Source organism: Patiria miniata, unplaced genomic scaffold, assembly GCF_015706575.1.
Source record: "Patiria miniata isolate m_02_andy unplaced genomic scaffold, ASM1570657v1 HiC_scaffold_29, whole genome shotgun sequence".
In the NCBI taxonomy this organism is placed as follows: Eukaryota; Metazoa; Echinodermata; class Asteroidea; order Valvatida; family Asterinidae; genus Patiria; species Patiria miniata.
This window is the reverse complement of record NW_024037068.1, coordinates 12,878,711-12,893,633: the sequence shown is the minus strand read 5'-3', so window position 1 is coordinate 12,893,633 and position 14,923 is coordinate 12,878,711. Positions and strand designations below refer to the sequence as shown.

The 14,923-nt window shown below is 42.9% G+C and overlaps 1 protein-coding gene across 7 annotated transcripts in view; it reads right to left on the bottom strand.

Annotated features, from left to right (window-relative positions):
• The window catches only part of LOC119736150 (neural cell adhesion molecule 1-like), a 47,519-nt gene that overhangs the window by 28,957 nt on the left and 3,639 nt on the right, over positions 1 to 14,923 (bottom strand). For all 7 annotated transcript variants that reach the window (XM_038210164.1, XM_038210166.1, XM_038210167.1 and 4 more), the window contains exons 2-9: positions 12,072 to 12,221; positions 10,230 to 10,385; positions 8,430 to 8,570; positions 6,272 to 6,412; positions 5,215 to 5,633; positions 4,449 to 4,623; positions 2,467 to 2,672; positions 882 to 975 (exon numbers count right to left, since the gene is read on the bottom strand). In XM_038210164.1, the coding sequence (XP_038066092.1) occupies positions 882 to 975; positions 2,467 to 2,672; positions 4,449 to 4,623; positions 5,215 to 5,633; positions 6,272 to 6,412; positions 8,430 to 8,570; positions 10,230 to 10,385; positions 12,072 to 12,221 (1,482 nt within the window). The remainder of the gene's footprint in view (positions 1 to 881; positions 976 to 2,466; positions 2,673 to 4,448; positions 4,624 to 5,214; positions 5,634 to 6,271; positions 6,413 to 8,429; positions 8,571 to 10,229; positions 10,386 to 12,071; positions 12,222 to 14,923) is intronic.

The window sequence follows — 14,923 nt, the reverse complement described above, 5'->3', positions numbered from 1 at the left end:
TTTTCATAAATTTAATATCCAACGTTGTATTTCTTTTTGTCGAGTAATGAAACCATGTTTTTTTCGTATTATTGTTTAAATTGATGCACAAACAACAGCAATCCTGAATTTGTCGGACTGTAAGTGTGGTCGCTGCGGTACATGCACGACTTATGTTCACGCATGCGTGAACTGCAGAATGCGAGTGTATAATGAATGCCTACCCAAAGAGCGTGGACTGGCCTCCTGTGTTGTAACTAATTGCCTTAAAGCTATAGTCCATCATTTGTAATTAGTGCATTTTGTTCGTTTGAAGCAACAAAAGTGTGAATCTAATGAAGGATACTGAGCAACTAACCTGATGATGTTTCAGCTAAGCTTCAGCTGTACATTCCAAGAAAAGCAGCATTCTAACATCTCAATTTCAAATCAAAAGTTACTGAATCATGTTTTGAAATGTTTTGAATTGCAGCTATACGCGGCGTCGCGCACTGATCCGACGAATTATAACAATCGCGCGTGTGCGTCATTCCAATACTTGTGCGCGCTGCGATGAATAACAAAACAAACTACTAATTTAAATGTTCCTACGGTGCTTCTTAAGAATCACCGTTGGAAATGCCTTCTTTCGTTGATTACTTCAAAATGACAGCTTCCCAGAAAGAATAATTTCACAAGGAGTTTAGTTCCCTTACTATCTTTCAACCAAGTTTGTTTTTCAACAGTAATTACGCCAGTTACTTTTTGGATGGCTGCAAATGATGGACTATAGCTTTAAGGGATTAACCAGATAATGTTACACTTGGCTAGCTCAGTCAAAGATAAACATCGAAAGCCTGGTATAAAAAGGGCCCAGGCTTTTAAAAGGGAAAATCACCTCATGTTTAGTAAGTGTTACTTACATGCACGCTCAAACTGTATATGATGTCTGTTGCGTCCAAATTTATTCCTTCCGTCACACTGGTACGGTAGGAAGTCGTTGGTTGACGTGTCGATCTGTTTATTAGGGGGCCAGAGAAAATAAGACATCATGGAATGAAAAGACAGATGATTTCCATATTTTGCTCAAGGCAACATTTCAAAGCTTGAAAATCCAACGGATCGCTGGACTGATTTTTCCCTTACTCTGCAGGGTATTTGAAGTAGAAACTTGGATATACCAAAGTGAAATTATTAAATTTTGAAATCGGACTGTCTGCATGTCAAAAATGAGAAATAGGCCTTTAAAGTTTGATTTTAGTGCAAAAAAGGTTATTTAGAAAAGGTCTAATTGTAAAACAACACTTTTACTAAGGGAATAAATGTGTGCTTGGGAGGTGTTAAACACTCTGTTTAAGACCAGTTGGAGTCTTGATGCTGATAAGTACCCGAGCCAAAGGCCAGGGTAATTATCAGCATCCAGACTCCAACTGGTCTTAAACAGAGTGTTTAATACTGACCAAGCCCATATTTATTACCATTCATCAATACCTTTTCGGTCAAAATATCTTAACTTTTCGGTACAAAAGTCAAAACAAGTCAAAAATTATAAATTTTCAACGATTTCGATCAACAAAACACTTCTCTAGCTATACATGTAGTATGGTAAGGCCCTCTGGTAAACAACTCCTTGATTACAACGCAAATATACCGGTGTAGTCTGAATCTAGGACTATGAAATACCAACTCACTGGTAGTATTGCGCATGCCTACGTGAGGACTGTGAAGGTTCAACCAATAAAACGGTGCAGGCACCGGATTTTCATAGGAGTTAAAAATTTCATGTGATACTGGAAAGTTGTTTAAGATCAGCCAGCCATGTCTTTATCATCCGTTTAAATCCGGCAAATAGGAATGGATAAACTGTCGAAGGTATTTATGAATAATGTTTAAACACTAGTAGCATGACTAATTTCAAAACATCTCAAAATCACTCAAAATCACCCCATGTCATTTCGCAGCTGTTTCTCCATTCGTAGCTCTGCCCAAGTCTGCCTAGTTGTCACATACGGGTACACATTATATTGAAGCAAACATCATTTCTACCTAGTGGTAACAGCTCTGCGAAATTTGCACGTACGGTAGTTACATGCAAGTCAAAACGAGGCAATAGGCTGTTTCATACACAGCGTGATTCCGAACACAAACTGAACGCAACAACAAACGTAATGTACTTCCAATGTACTTAGCGAAAGTAGATTTGCAGGACAAGTTCCTTTTTTTGAACGAGTGGGACAGTTGTTATCGGAAGTAAATCTACTGAGCGAAAGTAGACACAACTACATGGTGTTACCTCAAACCGAAGCTATATCGATACCACACCTTGCAAACCCTAAATCTTAGAACGTAAATTTGTGACGTAACTAAGTATTGTCGTGGCAAACTTGCAGTCTATTAAACACATTTCAACTGGGTACATTTTTACGCTAATGTTTTGTGACGTGCATTTGCATTTGCATTCACGTCAACCACGAGCCATTCTTAAACTGTTTCAATTTGTCAACTCACAAAGAGAGAACTGGAGCCGTTGTTGAAGTCGTAAATCGTAGCGTTGCCGGCGACCTCGCCCACCGTGCCGACCAGGGGCTGGTTGTTGACGAACCAGAGGACAGTGGGTACCGGGTAGCCGAACCAGTGGCAGGTTAGGTTTAGCTGGTGACCGACCCAGGAGAAGACCTTCCTGGTGCTGTACTCGTTGTTAATCACCGGCTCATCTGTGGATGGGGAGAAAAACAACCGCCTCTTAAGCCCAGCCCACTGCCATGACTGCAAATGTGGGCTACAACACTTATCTTCAAGTAAACTTGAATCCTCGATCCTGACTGGTCGCTGCATGGCAACAAGCCTTGCTACATATTACCATGTAGCACGGCCTCCCTCCATACCGCACTCCGCGTATTGTGCTTTTCTAAGATGTGCGCGCCACTCCGTACAACGCCCACGTGTAATAGGATAACCGCTGAAAAGTTTGTGTACAGCGTGCGTGTTCCATCTTTACTGTGCGTCAAGTTTGCTGAAAGATAAATTCGTTATCAGGCTCGCGCTCGTGGAACACGGAAAATGTAGTGCTTCTGTGTCCCACATACCTAGAGGCCGAAATGTGGGACACAGATGCACTACATTATTCCGTGTTCCACTCGCGCTCGCGGGATAACTTATAGTGTGCTCCTTCAATGCCACAATGTGTGTCCCAGAAACATACATGCCATATGCAAGTCCGCACGTCAGGTACTTGTGCACTCACATCGGATATTTATCCTAATCCTCCCAAATCCTCCCAAATCCTCCAGGTGGTTTCAGAGGATTTCGGCAGATTGAGGCTGATTGGCAAAAAGTTTCAGTTGATTTTGGAAGATACATTGTGTTGAGCTGGTGGGCTGTACCAAGCATTGCTTATGTTCAGGCATACAGAGGCCAATAATTTTGCTTGTTATCATCCACACTGCCTAAACAATGTCATCGGCACTGCCTCGACCCATTAACAGTGGTTGTTGGAGTATTTTTACGGATTGAGTCACCCCTCACCTGAACAAATTCAAGATAATAACGAACAATTTTGGAGGATTGAGGCTGTATTTTTACATGGTGCCAAATGGAGGATATTTCAGGATTGAGAATCGATGGTTCCCAGCCAAAAGGGCCTAGTTGGTTTAACCCTAACCCCCTAGGCCCTTTTTGCTTACAACCATCCTCAATCCTCCAAAATCCTCCAAAATTTTGCAACTCCGCCTAAATTTTTCAAAATTGTCAGACAGTCCTGCCTCAAAATGCATTCATCCTCAATCCTCCAAAATCCTCCTCATCCCAAAATTTTGCACTTGTGTTTAAATGAAGGATAACCCAACGCCAAATCTTTCAAAATCATCAGACAGTCCTGCCTCAAAATGCATTCATCCTCAATCCTCCAAAATCCTCTTGTGCTTCAATCACCATTCATCCTCAATCCTCCAAAATCCTCATGTGCTTCAATCACCATTCATCCGCAATCCTCCAGAATCCTCATTTGAATCAATCACCATTCATCCTCAATCCTCTAGAATCCTCCAAAACCGCCAGGAGGATTTTGGAGGAGTGAGGTGGGTTAGGGTTTAATAGGGTTAATCATGGCTGTGATTTGGTTGAACTATCCTAGAGTGGAGCTCAGAGGATCGGTGTATTGCATGAGTTTACTTGGGATGAACATGTACTTCAACCCTGCACTGCTTCACCCTATGTTGGGCTGAGACAGGTAAGGGTAACCAACGACCCCAAAACACCAAAAAAGACCTGACCCAAAAAAGGCGAGTGTCGTGTCACACTTTTCAGAGTTTTGTTACCGAAAACTCCATTGCAGATTCAGACACAACCTTTTTGATAGGGAACATATATTTCTGTGATCAGTTGCCGATACAATGATTTAAAAAAAAATGTTTTTGAAGAGCACGTAGAGCAAGGGTTGAATACAACTCTACAATGGAACAGCCATTTTGGAAAGTTTTTTATCAACTTACATCTGACATGCAGAATGTTGTGTGACATGGCGTAGCCGCCGTTGTTGCGAGCAAAGCAGGTGTAGTCCCCTTCGTCGCCCCTGTGGATGTCTGTGATCGTGAGAGATATGCTGCCTGGCTGGCCGGCATCGGGGCCGGTACCCGTCTCCTCCTGAATCACTATCCTTGAGTCCACCTACAAAGGGTAGTAAGACCAAACTGAACCATTGTTCTCTGAGCCTAGCCAGCACATCATGCCAACACGTTTTCTTATTCAATTTATGAAAAAGGAGACAAAGTTGCTAGTGTAAACTAGCTGACATCTGACCGATGTTATGCCACCCTCTTTTGTGTTTAATTTCTGTACCTCCCTTCTCTCAAAGTTTCATTCTTTTAACCACTTTGCGCCGGGTCTGACATCTGACCGATGTTATTGCCACCCTCTTTTGTGTTCAATTTCTATACCTCCGTTCTTCTCTCCAATTTTCATTCTTTAAGGTGCAGGTGCAGCCACAGCTGCAGCTGCAGCCGCAGCCACAGCCATAATGCGTTGCAGCCACAGCCACAGCCACAGCCGCAGCCGCAGCCGCAGCCGTAGCCGTAGCCGCAGCCGCAGCCGCAGCCACAGCCACAGCCATAACAAGTTGCAGCCACAGCCACAGCCGCAGCCACAGCCACAGCCACAGCCGCAGCCGCAGCCGCAGCCACAGCCATAACAAGTTGCAGCCACAGTTGCAGTGGCAGCCAAAGCCGGAGAAAAAAAGCCAGAGACAAAGCTTGCACTGACCTGTACCCCCATGGGCAGCCACTTCTCGTAGCGCTTGAACTGCAGCTTCAGGTTCTCCCGGTCCCCGCGCTGGATGTCGCAGTAGAACTTGACGCTCTCCCCCTGGTCCTTCTCGTAGGTGACGGCCCGAACCGGCGTGGGCGGGATGTCCACCGTCAGCTCCCCGTCCCGCCGGTCCAGCCCCGCCGGGTTGCTGACCTCGCACGTGTAGCGCTTCTGGTCGTCCTTGACCAGGTTCAGGATGGTCAGCCGCTTGCCGTCCTGCTCGATCAGGTACTTGTCCGGGTCGTTTAGCACCAAGCTGCCGTCGTACCAGGTGTAGGTGGGCTGGGGCTCCCCGATGGCCTCGCAGTTGAAGAAGGCGCTGGTGCCTTCCGTGGCGTTCTTGTTGATCGGCGGGTACCTGATCTTTGGTATCACTGCACGAAGGGGATGGGGTCAAAGTTCAAATCAAGAGAAATATGCTAAAAGTATCATCCCGGTGTCATATGAAATTTGGACTCCTATGAAGTCTGGTCTCTTTTACCTTCTAATTATTCTAACCCTCACACGTGACCATTAGCCATGTTAGCTGTCCTTATTATCTTCACTGTGGCATGCGCAATACAACAAAGGAGTCTGTATTTCACCGAGTTTTCTTGAAAACTCTCTTAAGAGGGGTAAGGCAACTTCCCCTGTGGACTAAGGGTTCTCCAATGTACCACACTTGTATAAAAACGCAGAGAGGTTCTGTGAGGGAAGACTGCTCGACTAAACGTTTACGATAAAAACTAGTTAATGGATAAAATCATACATTAAAGCACCGGAGTGTAGGGCCTAATCATTTGTTTTTAATATCTTTTTGAAACAGAAGGTGAAAGACATTTTGAGTCCCAAACACAAGTAGCCGCCAACATGTTCATGGATACTGCACAGAGCCTTAACAGTAAGAGCTCTTGAACGTGTTCTAAGAGCGCACACTGATCATGTCTGTTGCCCGCTATGCCACACTGATGATTTCGTCATCCATGGGGCAACAACAAGAATTGCTCTAATTTTAAACAATCCAGTCACTCACTGTACACAGCTGCTTCGATTTGGAGGACCGTGGCCACACCAACGTTGGGAATGGATCCACGGCAGTTATATGTTCCCTCGTCATCTAAAGTGACGTTGTCGATGGTGAGACCAAACATTTCTGTGATTAGGTAACGGCCTCCTGCAAAGGTTAACAACAAAAAAAGATATGAACAATGGGAACTTCTATACCATGTTCACTATTAACACTTTGCATTTTATAATGTAAAACAACTTCAGACGGCACCTAAAAGTCGCTGGGACAAACTGACCAATCATAATCCAGAGTTGCACTTAAGCAAGTTCCCACGAGTTCATCACAAGTCAATCATAAGTCAATCACAAGTTAATCACATGTCAATCACAAGTTCATCAGAAGTCAATCGCAAGTCAATATAAAGTACTTTCTACTTTATCTCATCCGCCATGCAAAGCTTCAAGTCATATGAAAGTCAATCACAAGTCATCAAAGTCAATCACAAGTCTATCACAAGTCAGTCAGAAGTTCATCACAAGTTCATCACACGTCAATCACAAGTCAATTGCAAGTCAATCAAAAGTCAATCACAAGTCAATTACAAGTCAATTGCAAGTCAATTGCAAGTCAATCACAAGTCCATCACAAGTCCATCACGAGTCCATCACGAGTCCATCACAAGTCAATCACAAGTCAATCACAAGTCAATCACAAGTCAATCACAAGTCCATCACGAGTCCATCACGAGTCCATCACAAGTCAATCACAAGTCAATCACAAGTCCATCACGAGTCCATCACAAGTCCATCACGAGTCCATCACAAGTCCATCACGAGTCCATCACAGGTCAATCACAAGTCCATCACAAGTCAATCACAAGTCCATCACAAGTCCATCACGAGTCCATCACAAGTCCATCACGAGTCCATCACAAGTCCATCACATGTCCATCACAAGTCAATCACAAGTCCATCACAAGTCCATCACGAGTCCATCACAAGTCCATCACGAGTCCATCACGAGTCCATCACAAGTCAATCACAAGTCAATCACAAGTCAATCACAAGTCAATCACAAGTCCATCACGAGTCCATCACGAGTCCATCACAAGTCAATCACAAGTCAATCACAAGTCCATCACGAGTCCATCACAAGTCCATCACGAGTCCATCACAAGTCCATCACGAGTCCATCACAGGTCAATCACAAGTCCATCACAAGTCAATCACAAGTCCATCACAAGTCCATCACGAGTCCATCACAAGTCCATCACAAGTCCATCACGAGTCCATCACAAGTCCATCACATGTCCATCACAAGTCAATCACAAGTCCATCACAAGTCCATCACGAGTCCATCACAAGTCCATCACGAGTCCATCACAAGTCCATCACGAGTCCATCACAGGTCAATCACAAGTCCATCACAAGTCAATCACAAGTCCATCACAAGTCCATCACGAGTCCATCACATGTCCATCACGAGTCCATCACAAGTCCATCACGAGTCCATCACAAGTCCATCACGAGTCCATCACAGGTCAATCACAAGTCCATCACAAGTCAATCACAAGTCCATCACAAGTCCATCACGAGTCCATCACATGTCCATCACGAGTCCATCACAAGTCCATCACGAGTCCATCACAAGTCCATCACGAGTCCATCACAGGTCAATCACAAGTCCATCACAAGTAAATCACAAGTCAATCACAAGTCAATCACAAGTCCATCACAAGTCCATCACAAGTCCATCACAAGTCCATCACAAGTCAATCACAAGTCAATCACAAGTCAATCACAAGTCAATCAAAAGCAAGAATTTTTTGATTTTTTGATTTTACATTCAACCCTGTGTCGTTTCACACTTGTTTTGTGCAAACCGAGGTGATTTCGCTTGGTTACTACTGTTTTGAACCCCGGGCTGAAAATCCCAACCCCGGTCTGGAGCAGGGTTGAGTTCAACCCCAGGGCGAAATCAATCTCAAGGTTGACGCAGGGTTGGTGCAGGGTTAAAAATGTTCAAGTGTGAAACGCCGCATGTTATCCACCCTGCGGTCAACCCCGTATCAACCCCGAGATTTGTCTAGCTGGCTAAAATGATTTAAGCTGGCCAGCTAAGACTGCGATTATCGTAACTGGCCACCGGGGAGGGGGGGGGGGTTTAGGGGTTGAAGACTTGCCATCTGCTATGGGTCCCATGGGTCCGTCCCAGGACACGACGGTGTTGGTTTCACCGTGCATGGTGCATTTCAGGCTCCCTGACTCGTGGTACGTCATCCACTGGCTTTTCTCACCATCTTCGTCTAATAAAGTCACCGGAACTACGCAAGAGAGAGAACAAAACAGGAAATTGTTATTGTTGAAGATCAACCCAAATACCCTAACCCTGCCAGATGCAACACAGTGCATCAGGTGGAAAAGTCTGGTGCACTTTGATGCATTCAGCTACCAACACCAGTGCAAAAACAGCCACTTCTGAGCCAATGAGAGATACAGTCGAGTCTCGTTAGTACAAACTCTGTTAATACAAAATTCGGGTTATAACAAACATAAAGCCTAGGTCTCGACTGTGCATGTATGTGCACCATGAATGGGACTGACAGTGCGTGAAATTACAGTCGGACATCGGACATTTTCCGACCACTTTCATGGTTTGTCCGACCAAATGCAAATGTGCTCGGACAAAATGTCCGAGCGATTTATGTATTCTTTGTGGAGTTGTCTTTTTCAGAAGTATGAAATAAACGCTTGCACTCAAAAGTATTTTGTTGTTTATTTCCAATGATAAGGTCTGTAATGCTTACCGTACGCTGAGCGGCTGCTAACTACATGTACGTGTTGTCTTATATTCACGCAATAGATGCAACGCGTTTACACCCCAATCATTACACAGTCTAGTACAGCGTGGCGTGCACAGCGATAGATTGGCATTCGTACGTACGTGCCGTTTGCCAAAAAAATAGACGTGAAATCAAGTCGATAAATTATGTTTCGATCAGCAGTCTTTGTGTTTCTTCTACAAATCAGTTAATACAACTTTTTGTACTTTTCCAGTCATTTTATGGAAATGAGCAGTGGCCGTTTGTGGAATTCCCAGTTAATTTCTATTGGGCAAAAGTGTTAAATTGGACCTGATTCAACCTCTATTCCTTGCTATAATGATTCGATCGAGCCTCTTTGGACATTCAGAACTGCAATTTCACCCAGTTTAAGTTATTTGTTCTGCAGACTTGAATCGAGTCTGTATAGTGACGAGTCGAAATATAGAGTATTATAAGGACATTGACGCGCATACATGTAATGAGAATTTAGCAAGATCAAAGTACGTTGTGTTGCGCGGTATGCTTTAAGTGCGTGATTGTTACTAAATTCTCACAACGTGGCTTACTACAGAAACGAGCGCGTGAATCAAATTTGGAACGCTAAATGGCTGATCAAAACTTGACAATGGCAGAACACTTTTGATTGTGCTCGGACATTTTGTCTGACCACTTTTTTTGTCTAATTTCACGCACTGGACTGATGTTTCTCTTAATACAAAATTCTGATGTAACATACAATTTGGCTAGGTCCGAACGAACGAGACTCGACTGTAGTCCCATTTGAGAAAATGACACAGTTGTACACGTATCCTGCTGCATTCGGTGACCATCATGACCATAGGCTCTGAGGCAGTTTGGCTTTGAGACTTTTGGCCTGATGGATCTTGCTACACTGGGCAGGCTTGTCACTTAGACAAGTGTTGCACGTTGCTGGGTTTGGCAGGGTTTCGAGCCAAAATACCCCATCGGGTTAGGGTTTCGAATTGGAACTGTTGAGATTTTCGACCCAATGGATCTTGCTACAGCATGATTGGGTTATGTGGGACAAAATGAAACTGTGCATGCACATGTAAATAATGAAAGTACACAAACTCAGAAAAAAAAGAGCTTGTCCTATTTTGGAAATGATTCCGAGGTGGCTTTACGAAGGCAACTCACTGTAGACGTTGATGTTGATGTTCTCCGTCTCGCCGTCAGCTCGGCACACGTAACCGCCGCCCGAGGCCTTCAAGATGTTGCTCAAATGCATGCGCGTGAACCTCTGCGCGGTGGTGGGGTCTACGTGAAGACTCACATGCTTGTCGGTAGAACCACCTGATATCAAAACGAGAAGACATATTATCAAAAGAAGAAGGCACTCTTATTTATTAACCCTAACCGCCCTGAATCCTCCAAATTCCTTTTTGCAAATTGGAGGAATTTGCAGGATTGAGGTTACATGGCAAAAGTGTGTCGCTGATTTCGGAGTACGCACTGTGTCAAGGTCTTGGGCCCGACCTTGTGTTGTTTATGCTCAGCCGTGCATAAATTTAGTCCTTGATTATACTTGACATCCTCCGCACTGCTCCAGGATGTCACTGCCTCTGCCTCAGCCTTTTGACAGTCATAGCCGGAATATTTTGCAGGATTCAGGCAGTGGTCACCCCTCCATGGACCATATTCAAGAAATAGCGGAGGAATTTGCAGGATTGAGGTTATATGCTATTTTTCCAAGAGGCCAATTGGAGGATTTTGCAGGATTGAGGCTACTTCATAGCAAAAAGGCCTAGGGAGTTAGGGTTAAACCCTAACACACATTTACAATTCACGTGTCAATCTAACAAGCTCGATCGGAAATATCTCGGAAGCTGCGGGCCAACAATGCATGAGTCACGTGATTGTGCCATGTGATTTCTGGAAGGAGTAGTGTTTTGAGTGAAATAAAAATCAGGTTTTTGACCCCAGTGAACCCATGGTGACATATTTGACCCCAGTCAGGTCCTTTGACATGTTGGGGCAAGGCTACTGATACTTTTGACAAAGTTTGGTTGAAATCGGTCAAAACATGTATAGAGCAATAGATAATGTCAATGTTTGCTACTACCTAACGGACTAACAAAGAGACATGATGATTTGTTGAGCTGCTATCCAGGCGTTTGGTTAGCAACCACATCGTACATTGTAAACTAGACAGTTGGGCTTATTTTCACTTAAAGCTATAGTCTATCATTTGCAGCCATCCGAAAAGTAACTGGCATAATTATTGTTGAAAAACATACTTGGTTGAAAGATAGTAAGGGGACTAAACTCCCTGTGAAATTATTCTTTCTGGCAAGCTCTCATTTTGAAGTAATCAACGAAAGAAGGTCTTTCCAACGGTGCGTCTTCAGACGCACCGTAGGAAATTTAAATTAGTAGTTCGTTTTGTTTTTCGGCGAAGCGCGCGCAAGCATTGGCACGATGCACACGCGCGCGCGGTTGCTATAATTCGTCGGTGGGCGACATCGCGTATAGCTGCAATTCAAAACAATTCAAAACATCAACTTTTGATTTGAAATTGAGATCCTTGAATGATGTTTTTCTCGGAATATACAGCTGAAGCTGAGCTGAAACTTCATCAGGTTAGTTGTTCAGTATCCTTCATTAGATTTTGAACACTTTTGTTGCTTCAAACGAACAAAATGCACAAAAATTACAAATGATGGACTGTATCTTTAAAAAAGCTGAAATGGTCACTCCTTGTGCCATGTACGGTTGTCATAGTCGTGCAGACCTATATGTACATGTAACACGAGATGTATTTACATATATCAGTTTTCGCCATTCATCACAGCTTTGAAAGCTTGCCTATAACCTACTCCGTAGTGCTACACATGTAAATGTATTCGCTATACGATCTTTGCCTACTACGATGGCGATGCTGCATTTCCAGGATACGTGTAGGCCGGGTCACTCGAGACAGCGAGAGCCCTTTATTGGATAATGGTCTTGCAAGAACAAGTACCGTACGTGTGTACGTACCTCCACCGACCGGACCCACTATCTGACCATTTGGGTCCACCCATTCCGGCTGGCTGCCTCCCACATCCAGGTTTGTGCACGTGGTGGTGGCACTGCCGTACTCTGGGACGTTGAACGTGGCATAGATGGGTTCAATCTTCAACGCTGCATCTGCAGAAGGGAAGAGTAAGAAAAAATCAGTACACAGTCAGACTGAAGAAAAAAAGATATTTTGGAAATATGACATGAGTATGGTAACATACATGTACAGTATACATGTAAATACAACTATATTGTCTGCTGTGATACAGTCCATAGCATAATTTACAAGAACAAGTTAAAGTACCGGTACATTTACACACACTTTCAACACCTGCACAGAATACATGATCTGATATACCGTGCCCTCTGGAGACATGCACACAATAGGGAACAAATTGATTGTATACGTCTCCACAGAGCAATTTCTATAGATGAATACGTCTCCACAAGATTTTCACGAAATAGATACATATGGATTTTACTCAAAAACTAGGAATTTCCAAGGTAGGTTGATCAAATGGAAGAGTTTTAGAAAAGGAATATTAAGTCCGAATTTCAGCCAAGGAAATTAATTCTGGTTGAAATAAGAGCTTTTTGAAACTTCACTTTCAAACTCGAAAACTTTACTACACGAGAACAAAGAAATGTCTCCACAAGAATACAAATTTCAGTATGCGTGTACATGTTATACATGTACATGTACCGTACATTTGTACATATTCTGCACAATACATGTATGTGGATTTATTGTATGTAAGTGGACCTAAATACCTCCAAATGAGTCATTGTTATGAGGTTACATGTACATTTGCATTGACAATGCAATATATTAAGGGGCGGATCAATTTAAGGTTTGGCTCAAGATGTGGGGGGGGGGGGGTACATGTAGATTTCAAGAGGAGGGTTTAAGAGGCATGTTTTTTTTTGTCATTTTCTTCTTTTTTTTTGCGGCCCAAGCATGCCAAGGGATGTGTTTGCTGAATCTGTTAAATCCCCATACCCCCGCCCCCTCCTACCAGTAGATGCGTCACTGATATTTTCAAATAAATTACACACATCATCAGATCATTACAAAATCTCTGTTTGTACAGTACTTCACAGTCAATGCCATTCCAAATTTCAATACATGGTATGACTGATGTTGACACAATCATTTTTTTGCCTCACAGAACGCAGTCAGACGAACGGTTGTCCATTGTGTGTGTTATATTTACTTTCCCGCAAACTCCAAAGTGCATTGTGTCGGGAACATAATGGCTCCAATTCAATACCTTTTCCTATTAATAATCTACGTGTACTGTGTAAGTTACTAGGAAAACTGTGGACTGTGCGTTGCTTACGTACTTACTTACTGGTCTTTGTGTAATTTCCCTGTTTAATTGACCTATCGCGGTAGAATCGCGTTAGAATAACCTCACTTGAGGCAGCTTGTGAAATATTGTCCAATTATATACAAATGGGCGCAGAACCCGCAAAATCTGAGACATACAAAATTTAGTGTACACAAAACTCCATAGGGCTAAGGGGCGTGGCTAAATCGCAAACAACGATAGGTCAATTACTTAGGCTGTGTTTATAGTGTCACTGCTGTATTAGGAAATTTCCATTTGTATACATGTTTAAGGTGCCGTTAGGCCAAAAAATAAAAAGTCTCCGGTTTCTGGTATGCGCGCGCGTCGCCGTAGCCATGCGCGTCAGCAAAATGAAAAAGTTTTTTTTTCAATGAAAGATGATGTCTCAAAACCGCCAAACTCACTGGTTTGACTGGAATCCTGCTGCTGCACAATTTTAACGTGTGTTTAGATTGGGTTATGGTCGAGAATAAGCTTTATGTGGCCTCTCTGGACTCCCATATATTTGCACTAAGTTTAGTCGGGCACCATTTGCAGTCATCAGCCGACATTTGAAGCAAAAAAATCAGGTAAAAACAAAAAAAAGCCGCGTCGCCGCACCACTTTTTGGGCAAGCTCCATACCAGAAACCGGAGACTTTTTTTTTTGGCATTACCCACAAGTTCTGGTTTTTAATGTACATGTACCGGTAGGTCCATGGTCTGCATCCATACAGTTTCACTATTTGGTGTCTTTGTAATGGCTTTTAGTTTAGGATTTGAGCTGCCGAAATAAAGGAACAACGAACGGTCTGACAAAATGAACAATGAATGACCAGAACACATGTACATGTATACATACATGTATGTAAATTATGCAAACTTTGGCTGAAACTTGAAGATTTAAATGTATACAATGTACATATATACACCAACCAAAAAAATACATAGAATGTTACATTTATGTTAATAAGCCTTTATGACTTGGCAGTCTTTGGATTAAATCTGATTTCATACCTGAATTCCTTAAAACTTTTGGATTACAGTAAAATCTCGATTATAAGTCAAACTCTGATATAAACTCAAAACAACTGTTAAGTCAAACAAAGAATCCATTGCCTTCAGTCATGTCAGTAGTATAACACTGTACAGCCGTCAACCCTGCTTTTAAAACTCAAAACTCTGCTTAAAGGGAATATACATCATTTGCTTATAAATGCTGCAATTTTCAGAAATGCATGGATTTGGGGGGTTGGTAATCTATATAGCAAATATTGTTACACTGACGTTTTTACGTTTTGGGTTCGTAGATGCTATAAAAACCAAGAAAAACAATCATTTTCCTGTAGTCTGGTTCCTGACTCCATTTAGGATGAAACGGAGCAATTCATTGACGTTGGGAATTGTAAGGTCATGGAACCAGTCTAGATGGCTTGTGTAATCGATTGCAAACAAAACCAGACTAACTAAATATGGTCAACTGGGGCTAGTATTTGAAAAA